At 54.7% G+C, this 12367-nt stretch overlaps 1 protein-coding gene across 5 annotated transcripts in view; it reads right to left on the bottom strand.

Annotated features, from left to right (window-relative positions):
- The window catches only part of GRK5 (G protein-coupled receptor kinase 5), a 225128-nt gene that overhangs the window by 47004 nt on the left and 165757 nt on the right, over positions 1-12367 (bottom strand). For all 5 annotated transcript variants that reach the window (XM_033420926.2, XM_033420925.2, XM_012531617.3 and 2 more), the window contains one exon: positions 8041-8118. In XM_033420926.2, coding sequence (XP_033276817.1) covers positions 8041-8118 — 78 coding nt within the window. The remainder of the gene's footprint in view (positions 1-8040; positions 8119-12367) is intronic.

Raw genomic sequence — 12367 nt, 5'->3', positions numbered from 1 at the left:
AAACTGGGTGCCACCTGCCAGGCCTTAGTGATTGGAGTGGAGACCTGGCAGAGCTGCTGATGGGCACAATGAAAATGAACAGAGCAAGATGTCCTAAAGCACACTGCCGAAGCTGGACACTAAAAAGCTCCTTTAAAGCCCCGCCTCCGCTATTCTAAGCCAGCCTCTTCCCTTCCCAAACCTCAGGTGCCTGATCTGTAAAACAGACGCACTAATACCCATCTTGGGGAGTTGCTAGGAAGATCCAAGAGCAGGTCGTTGCAGTGCTAGACCCGGACAACAGCCTAAAGAATGTGGTCATGTCAACCAGGAGAAGGCGAGGAATATTGGTGGAGGACCAGACCTGGCCCTGCCCTTTACAACAGGCGACGGGGCTTTGGTTTTGCAGAAGAAGAGAGATTTATGGGCCTAACGTGTCTAACAGGCCTCTTTATGGGCCTAACAAAAATGAGTCCGAATGTCATCAAAATGAAAAATCTTTGTGTTTCAAAGGACACCATCAAGAAAGTAAAAAGTCAACCCACAGACTGAGAGAAAGTATCTGCAAATCACATATCTGATAAAGGACTTGTACCTAGAACATAAAAAGAACGCTTAGGGGCTTCCCTGGTGGCGCAGTGGATAAGAATCTGCCTGCCAATGCAGGGGACATGGGTTCGATCCCTGGTCCGGGAAGATCCCACATGACTCAGAGCAACTAAGCCTGTGAGCCACAACGACTGAGCCTGCGCTCTAGAGCCCGCGAGCCACAACTACGGAAGCCCCTGCACCTAGAGCCCGTGCTCTGTAACAAGAGAAGCCCCTGCAATGAGAAGCCCACACCGCAAGGAAGAGTAAGCCCCCGTGCAGCAACGAAGACCCAACACAGCCAAAAAAAAAAAAAAAAAAAAAAGAACCCTTAGGATTCAACATTAATAAGATAAACGACCCAATTTAAAAACGGGCAAAGGATTTGAATAGACTTTTCTCCAAAGACGATATACAAATGGCCAATAAGCATATGAAAAGGTGCTCAACATCATAAGTCATTAGGGAAATGCAAATCAAAACCACAATGAGATACCACTTCACACCCACTAGGATGAAAAAAGAAGAGGGAATATGCCAAGCGTTGGAGAGGATGTGGAGAGATTGGAACCTTCATACACTGCTGGTAGGAATGTCAAATGGTGCTGCCACTTTGAAAACAGCCTGGCCATTCCTCAACTGATTAAATATCAAGTTACCATGTGACCCAGCAATTCCACTCCTAAGTATATACCCAAGAGAAATTTAAAAATATGCCCATGCAAAAACTTGTGCATGGATGTTCATGGCAGCATTATTCTTAATAGCCCAAAAGCAGAAACATCCAAGTGTCTATCAATTGATGAGAAGATAAATAAAATGTGGTTTATCCATTAAAATGGAATATTATCCAGCCATAAAAAGGAATGAAATACTGATACCTGCTACCACATGGAGGAACCTTGAAAACATGCTAAGTGAAAGAAATCAGTCACAAAAGTCCACGTACTGTATGATTCTACTCATATGAAATGCCCAGAACTGGCAAACCCATAGAGACAGAAAGTAGATTAGCGGTTGCCTGGGGTGGGAAGAAAAGGAAATAGGGAGTGATGGTGATGAGTACGGGGTTTCTACTCAGGGAGATAAAATGTCCTGGAATCAGAGAGTGGTGATAGTTGCACAATTCTGTGACTATTTTTTTTTTCCTTTTTTTTTTTCTGTGACTATTTTAAAAACCATTGAACTGTGGACTTTAAAAGAGTAAATTTTATGATATGTGAATTATAGCTCCATAAGCTAATATTTTATTTTATTTTTTTAAACTTCATTTTTTTTTTTTTATTTGTTGACTGCATTGGGTCTTAGTTGCGGTGCGCGGGCTCTTCGTTGCAGTGTTTGCACTTCTCTCTAGCTGCGGCGCGTGGGCTTAGTTGCCCCGCGGCATGTGGGCTTAGTTGCCCCGCGGCATGTGGGATCTTAGTTCCCCGACCAGGGATCGAACTGGCGTGCCCTGCATTGCAAGATGGATTCTCAACCACTGGACCACCAGGGAAGTCCCCATGAGCTAGTATTTTAAAAATGATGTCTGTAGTGATGAATGATATATAATACTGTTTTCAGGATCATCCATTATTATTATTTATTATAATTAGGAATATTTCCTGGTCCATCTCCAGCTCAGAGCAATCCTGCACCTGAATACCTGCCACCTGTATCACCTCTGATCTGTAGGTACCTGGAAAGTGAGCTGCCCAGATCTCTACAGAGCCCAGCACACATGTCTGATTCGACCAGCTTCTGGGCAGCTTCTCTGAGCTGTCTCACCAGCCCTAGAAATTAGCCTGCCAAACAGACAATGTTTTCAGCTTGGGGTTGAGGAAACGTAGGCAGGAAGCAATTTTCCATATGCTCCCCTGAATCCCCCAGGCTTCCTTGCTGGTCAGTGGACAGAGAGAAAGTGATGTGTCACATCGGGACCAAGGCAGTTAAAGCTCATGTCCGTCTTTCACTCCTCTCTTCCCCTTTGGTGGCGGAGACACCAAAGCAGCCAGGACCCCTGATCTTCATCCAGAAGAGACCCAGGCAGAGCATGCACGAGAAAGAAAGAAATTTCTGGTGTGTGAAGCCCCTGAGATTTGGGGTTTGTTTGTTGTGGCAGCTAGCATTAATCATCCTGACCAATGCATTACTGTTGGCCAGTCTCTCTGGCCAGCCCTCTGAGGCCGAGGACCCTGTGGACCCCTCCTTGGCCTCTCACAACTCCACAGCTGGAGTTCATGTCTGAATGATTTCCTCATTCAACGGCCTGAATTTGAAAACACAGACTAGGAAGAGGGAAAGTCAGATGAGAGCCCCTGCTTAGGGAGAGTCTTATTCGTACCAGCTCCTGGGCTCTGTCCTGCTGGTATTTATGACCCTCGCCCACTGGACAGAGGAGCAGCCTGAGGTTCCGGGAGGTTAAGTAACTTTCCCAAGGCCACTCAGCTAAAAGAGGCCAAGCCTGGCTTCCAACCCGAGTCTACCAGGTCCTAAAACTCACGTCCTCACAGCACTCCGCTGCCTTTGTGTCACATCTCAACAGCTTTCAGCCCACCCCAAAGCCCACCCCGGGCTGCTGTCCTCTAACTGCCCCCAGAGCAAGGCTGGCTGTGTACGGGCAACTGATGCAGGATTCTGGGCAGTGTCCAAAGAGAGGACTTGGCCTCTGAGATGGATGCCTTCAAGCCAGGGTTTGGAGAGCATCATCGCACGGGGAGCGAGAATCCGGCTCCGGGCATGAGCTTTGACTTTGAGCAGGATTTTCAGCCAGACTCTCAGCAAACACACTCTGTCAGACACTGGGGGACACAGGCCAGCCACGTGTCAGCTCGCCAGAAAGAGACTTGAGGTGGGAGAGGGAAGGGGCCCATAGAGGGAAGCTTCCCAGGGTCCCTCATTGTCTCATTCAAACCAACGCACAATGAATGAGAGCCATGTGTCCAACACTGTGCACGGGGCAGGGACACAGAGAACAGATGCCATCATATCTGCCCAGTGAGCTACTAGCCTGGCCACCTATAGCAATGGCTCTCATCCTGGGTACCGTGCCTTTCCTGGGGGCACCTGCACCCGCTCAGTGACTTGAGATGGAAACCAGAGAGTCACTTGGGATTCCTCTTGTTCCCTTTCCTCATGCCCTACACCTGCCACCCCCCCCCCCCGAGAGCTCCTTCCCCCAACATTTCCCAAGGCCCTTGTGTCTTCCCCCTCCGGTTCCCCCCCCTCCTGCCCCAGCTGCGGCAGCAGCTCCCGGGATGGCCTCCTGCCTCCAGCCCTCCCCCTCCCCTTTCTCCTCTGCGTTGGGAGAGAGACCATCCTAAACTGCAAATGGCATTCAGAGCCCTAGGGGCTCCCCACTGCCCTTAGGATGGTGTCAGACTCCCCACCATGGTTTTCCAGGTCCTGCCACCCAGAGGGCCCCTGTAACACTGACCTCTCCCCCGCACACACACCCTTTCCCACCTCTGCACCAAGGCCTCTCACCCTCAGCGCTCCTGACATTTGGGGCCAGATAACTCTTCGTGGTGGGGGCCGTCCTTGCATCGCAGGATGCTCAGCTGTACCCCTGCCCATGTGCGTTAGATGCCAGTAGCACATACCCCCAGTTGTGTCCACCAAAATGATCTCCAGACACAGCCAAATGTCCCCGGGGCGGGGCGCGGGGGAGGGCCAAACGTCCCCAGGTGAGAGCCCCTGCTCTAGACCTTTGCGCATGAAAGGCCCTTCTCCTTTCCTTTCACTCGCACCTGGCTTCCCCTCAGCATCACATTGAAATTCGATTCAGCTGCATCCACTCCCAGACGGCTCCCTGGCTCGCCCACGCAGGTCTAGACCTTCCCACCCTCACACTTCCCTGTGCACCGTCAGCCACTGCTCCCATCACACTGCATTCCACCGATCTGTTGACGTGCTGTCACCCCCTTTGGAAGGTGGGGTCCTCAGGAGCCACCTTCTCCAGGGCATGGAAGCACTGACCCCACGGACCTGCAGAGGCATGACAGAGCGGCGAGCTGGGAGACCACCCAGGTGGGAGCGATGGCTTCTGACCAGAGGCAGAAGAGGCTCTGTGCGGAGAAGCAGAGACACAGTGGCAGAAAGACAGGGTGGGGGTGGCAGCTCCTTCCGGGTGCGGGGCCTTGCAGGGAACAGATTGACAAGGGTGACGAGATGGGGACATCAAGATGAGGCTGGGAGGTGGCGTGGCTGGAGCCCAGCGTGGGGCCTTTGGGAGAGGAAACTGGAGGCCAGGTCGTGAAGACCCCTGCATGTGCTCTGCAGCCCAAGATGTATTCAGCAGGATGTGAAATTGGAAAAAAGAAAAAGTTTGGGAAATGCTTTATTAGCAGTTAAGCAGGTTTCTTTACTGAGGGACTTCTCAGAGCCTTTAATATGCTCACAGGCTGGGTGAATCTTTACACGGGAGAGACCGGTGAGCAGTGCTGCCCACAGGTAATTGTCCTGTGTTTTTTTTTCCCAGAGCCTCTCGAATGGTCAGTGTTCCACATTCTACCCTTTGGAAAATGCCGCCTGGAGCCGAGACACATGAGCTGCACCTTGAGGAGTGGGTACAAGGTAAGGACCACCTGGGTTTGGGGACAGGGGTCCTGGGGGTCGTTCGAAGGCCTCAGAGCCAGTGCTGGGGCCTCAGCCACGTGGCTCCTCTCCCAGCGCTCACTCCCCAGCACCCGGGGTATCCGCAGCGCTGAGAAGTAACACAGGCTCCTGGGAGAGTGACTGCAGGAAGGACTAGGAAGGCAGCGCAACACTTATTATTGGAAAACAGTCAACCCACGGGACCGCTTCGACCACCTTCCCCAGGCCCCCGGGCCATAACATATGCTGTGGTTTAAATTTTTTAAATTGAGGAACTTAAGGAAAAAATGCTGGCAAGCTCTGAGGCACCTGTGAAACGGTCTGAGCTGCCGGGGAGGCTGGGCCCCACCCCTCCAGAAGATAGAGGCAGCGCTGAGCAGGGGTAGGGAGGGGCCGCGACTGGGGTCTGTGAGAAGAGGCTTCTGGTCAAGGTCGGCCGGCGGGGGGGGGGGGGAGAGGGAAATGGCCCCTGCAGCAGCCCTTGGAAAGGCCAGGCAAAGGCACAACCTCATCCTCACCACGGATCCTGGCCAGGCCAGCAGATGCGCGGGGCGGGCGGTGGACACAGTGCAGCACAGGGGCAAAGCCAGAGGCTCTGGGATCACCGCGACCTGGGCTCAACTCCCAGCTGTCGCCTGGGACAGTGACAGCACCTCCTGAGGCTCCGTGTCCGCGCAAGACGGAGCCAATAGAATCACATCACACGGTTGACAGCAAGACTAGGTGAGACTGTGCCTGCACACACTGGGTCCTCAGTATACGTTAGTTGCCACTGTTTGAGGGGGAACCCCAGCAGGCGGGCAGCCTGAAAGGGGGGTGCAGATGGAGAACCGGACGGACAAAGCTGAGCCACTGTGGAAACCACCTTGACCGAGGGCAGCAAGAGTCTATCAGCCGCGCGGCCGTAGCAGGTCACTCCCTGCTCTGGGCCCCAGCAGCCGCCTGTAAACAGGGCTGTCTATCCACCTCTCATCTCATGAAGGCCGGAACCATCACAGATAGTGTCTAGTTGGTGTCTGGCTTGCTTTAGGTGCTCAGCACTGAGCTGTTCTCTTCCCCCGGGGGTGTTTACGCCCCTCAGGCCTGTTATGCCCGGAGTGGACTCCCTGTGTCAAGTGGTGGCCAGGAGACCGAAAACATCCCTGCAGCCTCTCAACAGGTCAGCGGCTGCGACTGCAGGCAAAGGGGGACCCTGCTCAGACACGTCTCCTCCTTGACCATTTTCAACCTAAAGACTTTCAGGCCCGTACCTGGAACAAAGCGAGGCCACGCAGCCTGGTGGCCCTGCAGATGGGGAGGGCAGCCAGGTGTGCCCAGCGCCACGCCTTGTGCAGAGCAAGCCAGCCCTGTCCAGCGTCTGGAGGAGTTTATGAACATGAATCCACTCGCTTCTGAAAAGTGCAAAGGCCCTGGGGTTGCCTGCCATTCCATTAAGAGGTGTGTATGATTACGACGGCAGCAGAAGCAGAAAAGGGAAGCAACTGGGGGTGGTGTCTCAGCAGGAGCAGGGGAAAGGGACACGGAGACGCCTGTGGGGTGAGGTTGGGCTGGCCGCCGGCAGGCGATGGAGGCGAGCACACCTGCTCCGGAGCAAGGCTCAGTGTGGCATGGGCGGTCCTCGTCACGCACTCAGGCCCCTGGGACCTCCCTAACATCCCAGGGGGCAGCGAGGGTGTGAGGTGGGAGCAGAGCTGCCAAGGACCTGTGACCCCTGCTGAGAACAACAAGGTGACTCAAGGGACTTCCGTGCTGTGTGAATAAAATATATAAGACTGTGCAGAGGGGCTTCCCTGGCGGCGCAGTGGTTGAGAATCCGCCTGCCAATGCAGGGTACACAGGTTCGAGCCCTGGTCTGGGAAGATCCCACATGCCGCGGAGCAACTACGCCCGTGAGCCACAACTACTGAGCCTGCGCGTCTGGAGCCTGTGCTCCGCAACAGGAGAGGCCGCGACAGTGAGAGGCCCGCGCACCGCGATGAAGAGTGGCCCCCGCTCGCCACAACTAGAGAAAGCCCTCGCACAGAAACGAAGAACCAACACGGCCAAAAATAAATAAATAAATTTTTTCTTTTAAATGAAGCTAATTAAAATGAAGCTTTAAAAAACAAAACAACAACAAAAAAACTGTGCAGAAACCATCCATATGTACAGGGAGAGGAGGAGGCCTGGCTGTAAACTCGGAAGGAGCTACTGTGGGTTTAATCCCCTCGTGTCACCCTGGATGCCTTCAGCAGGGGCCTTCAGCAGCCCACCTGCTGCTGGAGGAGCTGGTGTGTGTGAGCTGGACTCCTTGTGTCCACAGTCCCGCCTCTGACTCCTGAGTGGAACTCAAGCTGAGGAGCTGTAGCATCCACGTTTAACTGCATCCAGCGCCCGTGCCCCCGTGAGTGCACACAGGCCACGGGGGGGACCCCAGTCCTGAGGCCCTTGAGCGTCCTCCAGAACACTTCAGAGTATGCTGCATCCTGCTGTGTGTTCAGCTGACTTTGCCTCTGCCGGCGCGGCTTCAGCCAGCCCCTTTCCTTCCCATCAGCCCTGGCCCCTTCCCGTCACGCTGACCTCTCAGAGCCACCCCTGCTGTGCCCTTTCTTCGGGGCACTCCGATCCCTGCCTCAGCCGAGCCTCCACCTGTCCTGCCACAAACGCCTGGGTGTGAACAGTGGGAAGTATGAGGGCCCCTGGAGGGGACTGGGCCCCCAAGCAGCGGGCCTCCCCACCCCAGGCCTGGTGTGGCCTGGACCACTGCCTTGGCCTGGCCAGGCTTGGGTGCCTCTGGAGGAGGATGAGAATTCTGGATCTGGAGACCAACGGCAACACCGGCTGGGCACTCCTCACATGGCCTGGCACAAACCTGGGGGCCCATATTCCTCCTGCTTCGGGGTTTGGGCAGCCTCTTACCTTTGGGGTGAGGTACTTGGTCATAATTTCCTTCCCTTTTTCTCCCAGTTTTTCATCCGGAGTAACTTCATATTCTGCCTAAAACAGAAGAAGGAAAAGAACAATAATAGATTTGTTCACGACCTTCTCATAGTTGTAGAACCTTAGAGGCCCCTGGAGAAGACACCCTGGAGGTCACGTGATCAATCCCCTCCTTCTACAGGGCAGGGACTGAGGCCCAGAGAGGGGAGGAGCCCTGACGTCCAGTCCAGCCTCCGCTGCTCCACCGTGGACACATGCTCAGAACTGGGGCGGCACATAAGAATCACGGGGGAGCCAACGATGGTGCTCGGGTCCTGCCCCATGCCCATGGAGTCAGACCCTCTGGCGATGGAGGCCGGGCACCCAGGCAGCTGGGGTTGAGAACCACCGGCTTCGGAAAATCAAAGGAAGCTGCTGGAAAGTAACTGGAGCCACCAACCTGGACGATCCTCGAGAGAGGCTGCCTGAGGTCACACACCTTACAAGCCGTGTGACCTCGGACTGTTTCCTCAACCTCTATAGAGTGCAGATGGAAAAAGCACCTACGTGTAGGGTGATTGTGCAGAGAGAACGTGACAGAGATGGGCACATAATCAATACTCATTGTAATGACTACACCTTGCAAGAGAAGACAATAATATGCATTCCGTAGCTTTTACAGCTTTTCAGTTTACAAAGGGAACATGCAGAGAGATTTCAAATGCTCTTACATGAACCTAAAAAGAGCCCAGGTAGTGACACAGGAGGGCAGGGGCTGCTGTCATACCCCTTCATCTGCAAACAAAGAGCAGAAGGTTCAGCAGAGTCGCCCAGGGTCACTGGGAGGTGGGCGGGGGCGGGGTGCTGCAGCGAGGCGGCAGGGCTGGGACTTGGACCTCCAAGCCCAGACCTCTTTCTCAACAACACCAAGGGACTTAGGACCCCGATGGCTGGCCAGGCCAGCGGGACCCGGGCTCTAAAGAAAGAAGTGAGTCCTCGAAAGACAGACCGTGTTATCTTCCTTGACCCCAGAGAGGCTCCTTCCCTGGCATCTGACCCACCTGCTAAGTGGCTAAAAGGCCTCCTCGAGTCAAGGAAGAGCTTGGGTGAGCTTGCCCTTCTCATTTAAACAAGGGAACTAATTGCAAAGTGTTTATAACCATTTCAAAATCCACCACCCAAGGACTTGTCAGCCTCCGTCCAGAAGTACAGCTATTTCAAAAGAGACAGGAAATGACATCAGCACAGAGGGACTGAAACTCCTTCCCCAGCCACCTCGCTGGGAAGTCAGACCCCAACCTCCGCCCCCCACCCCCTGGCCTGGTTCAAAGCAACCTCTCAATCCAGTGTCTAGGGTCCAATTTCTCCCCAGGCCAGCTCGGAAGACCCTCCGGGGCTGGAGCTGCAACTCTAAAGGGGCTGAGGGTTCTAGAGTACAACTGCCCCCCTATTTTCCAGGGGGGAGAAGAGAAGCTCCCAGTGTCCAGCCACCCTGGAAACCCCTCCTGGTGGTCTGGCGCTATGGGAATTTACCCAGACTGCTTTGCAGGGCCCAGGCCACAGGCAAACGCCTGACTACCTTTTGGGGGTAACTCAATCCCATGCAGAACCCTGGATTTGCACTGTCCCAAAACACATCTGTGAAGAAGGCTCTATTTAACCAAATGGAGGCCTAAGGCTCACTAATCAGCCTCAGTAACCAGCTGAAAATATTATTGCTCTGGGTACTAAAACCCACGTTAAAAAAATAACATCCCTTTCAGGTCAGCTCCCTCCCAGCAGAGGCCCGGCTGGGCAGCTGGGCGCCACAGTTCCACAGGGCGGCAGCCGGGAGCACGCGGGGACAGGCATCCCCAGCCCGGCATCAAAAGGCCTTTCTTTGAGAGTCCATGTCAGGTCGCCACCACTTGAAGAGCATTTGTGTTGGGAGGCAGAAAACCAACAGAAGGCTTCCAGCTGGGCTTTCCGCACCGATTAAGTCACCTGGAGTGACAGGCCAAGTCTCCACGGTGACCCCCGAGAGGGGCTCATGGGGGACCCGTCCTGAGAGGCCACCTACAGAGAAACAGCACCATGGCAGCTCGGCTGGGCAGAGCTCAGGCCGATCACACAACCAGAGGCGGGGGACCACCCGGGAACCCGCTGCCACGGGAACACCCTTGCCCAGGTAGTCGGCCAAAGCTGCTGAAATCAGCTTCAACCAGAAAACATAGACAGCAAATAAGAGGCTGGGCTGGGCCAGCAGCCTAGAATTTTACTATTAGAGTGGGCTCTGGAAGCGGCAGCCCGACAATGACTTCAACGAACAGAGAGGTGAACCACATGCCAGGATGCCCCCGTGACCTCCATCCGTGAGAATTCCCTCCAACCAGGGAGGGTGGTGGGCTTGTCCCCTCCTCCCAACAGAGGGAACACACACTGTCCTCCCTGCCGTGTTGCCCATCTGAAACCTTCTCCTGCCCAGAGCTCAACCCTAACAGCCAGAGCGCCAAAGAGCTCCTGTGCCAGTCCACGCGGAGGGTATTTCTCTTCCCCAGATACATCCATGGTGCCAACGGAGGCAGGCATTTAATGAGCCTTCTCTTTGCACGGTGATTTATGCCAAACACAGGAATGGCCTTTGGGGAGGAGATGCTGTAACACAAAGAGCAGAATACTACATTGAGTTTAAGGCGAAAAGAATTATTTACGTATCTGTACTTGCCAAAGAGTATAAACATCTGTGTACATCCTAGTTTATAAACCTAATATTTCATTCTCTCTCTTGGCTGGCTCTAATTGCATCATCCATCTCAGAAAATGCTAATAAAAATACGTCCTCTATTAAAACACATTTCCCTCAGTGAGTTTTTAAAAACATGAAGACTGCAAACCGGTGCAAGGGGCCCTGCCACGTTTCCACAGAAGCCGGCACTGCTTTACAGAGCGAGTCTGAGCTGAATTCCTCTCGGCCTCTGACCAACTCGAGATGTCACCTCCTCGTCCCGGGAGCCCTTCTCCTGCCCTGGCAGGAAGATGAAATCAGAGAGGCTGAGGTCTCGCCACCTCCGGCTTCTGTAATTACCGATGTGGTCAGCTTTTCCAGAGTCCTCGCGGCAGGGACAAGTGACACGCCCGGCTGGCAGGGCTGCTCCCCATGGCTCTTTCTGGAGAAACACCCGGCTCCTCCCACCTTGGCCTCAGCGTCTTGCTGGTGCCCGACCATGGGGGTGGGGGTCTCCGTTTGCCCCTCTGGAGTCACTCCCCACCCTGCGGGCTCCCTCGCCGCCTGGGCACCCGGGTTCCTGGACCCCCTTCTGAAGACCCAGCTCCTGCAGCTGCCTTCTCCCACTCCTTCCTGTATCGGCCCCTCCCCTGTCCCTGCAGAGCTGCAGGTGTGTACATCAGCCAGTACTGCTTTCCCTGCTCTGCCCAGCACTCTGTCAACCGTCCTCATTAAACTCTAGTTCATTCACACATGAGCGAGCCCTCCATCTCCGGCCAGGCCCCTCACTGATGCCTGAACAATCCTTCAGATAGCTGGCATCGCCTACCCCCTCCCAGCGCCCCCAGCGAGAATGAAGAATGGGGGTGAGACTGCAGATGGGGGTGTCCCCCCGGGGCCCCAGCATCAGATGGGCCTGGTCAGTTCCACAGCCTGTGCCCACCTGGGCAGACAGAGTGTTCTCTGGTCTCTGGCCGCCATGTGAGGAGCCCTCGGGCCTGGGTCAGGAAGGGATTCCATGGCCCAGGTTTCAATGGGATGGGCCCAGAGAAAGAAGGGAGGAAGGAGAGGACCCCTGGCCACGCGGGGTACAGATAGAATGGTAGGAGTGACCCCAAGGGGGCGGCACCACGGCCACCAGCTTGAGAGACATATCTTGGCGGAGGCAAACTCAGAAAAGAAGTTAGGAGGAAAGGGTGCTGACCCTCTCTCGGGGCAGGGGTTGGCGGGAGGTGACAGATTTACCAGCCGCTGTCAGAGAGCACAGAGGGGCTGTGCTCTCACCTGCTGTGTGCCCATCATTCAGAGAGCCTCCGCCCGGAGTGGCTCTGTGCCACCCCCGCACCGCCCAGCTGGTCCTCCTCCTGCAGCCCCTGGAGTTATTTCTCTGTCCTTACTCCCTCCCATGCTCATAAGGCCACCGTGCAAAGGTCTTTGGCGCTCCCTGTTATTCTTTCAATTCTAAGTGAAAAGAATCCCAACCTAGCCTAATTCAGGCAAAACCGTAATCTCTGGGCTCCTGGAATCCAAGGATGGGTTGAACAACCAAATTGTGGGGAAAATGGAAATGCAGCCTGGCCCAGAGCACCAGGAACCAGGGACATGAGCACTTCTGGAACCCAC

This window comes from Orcinus orca, chromosome 14 (genome assembly GCF_937001465.1).
Source record: "Orcinus orca chromosome 14, mOrcOrc1.1, whole genome shotgun sequence".
Classification (NCBI taxonomy): domain Eukaryota; kingdom Metazoa; phylum Chordata; class Mammalia; order Artiodactyla; family Delphinidae; genus Orcinus; species Orcinus orca.
The sequence above is the reverse complement of the archived record's forward strand: the minus strand, read 5'-3'. Positions and strand labels throughout refer to the sequence as shown.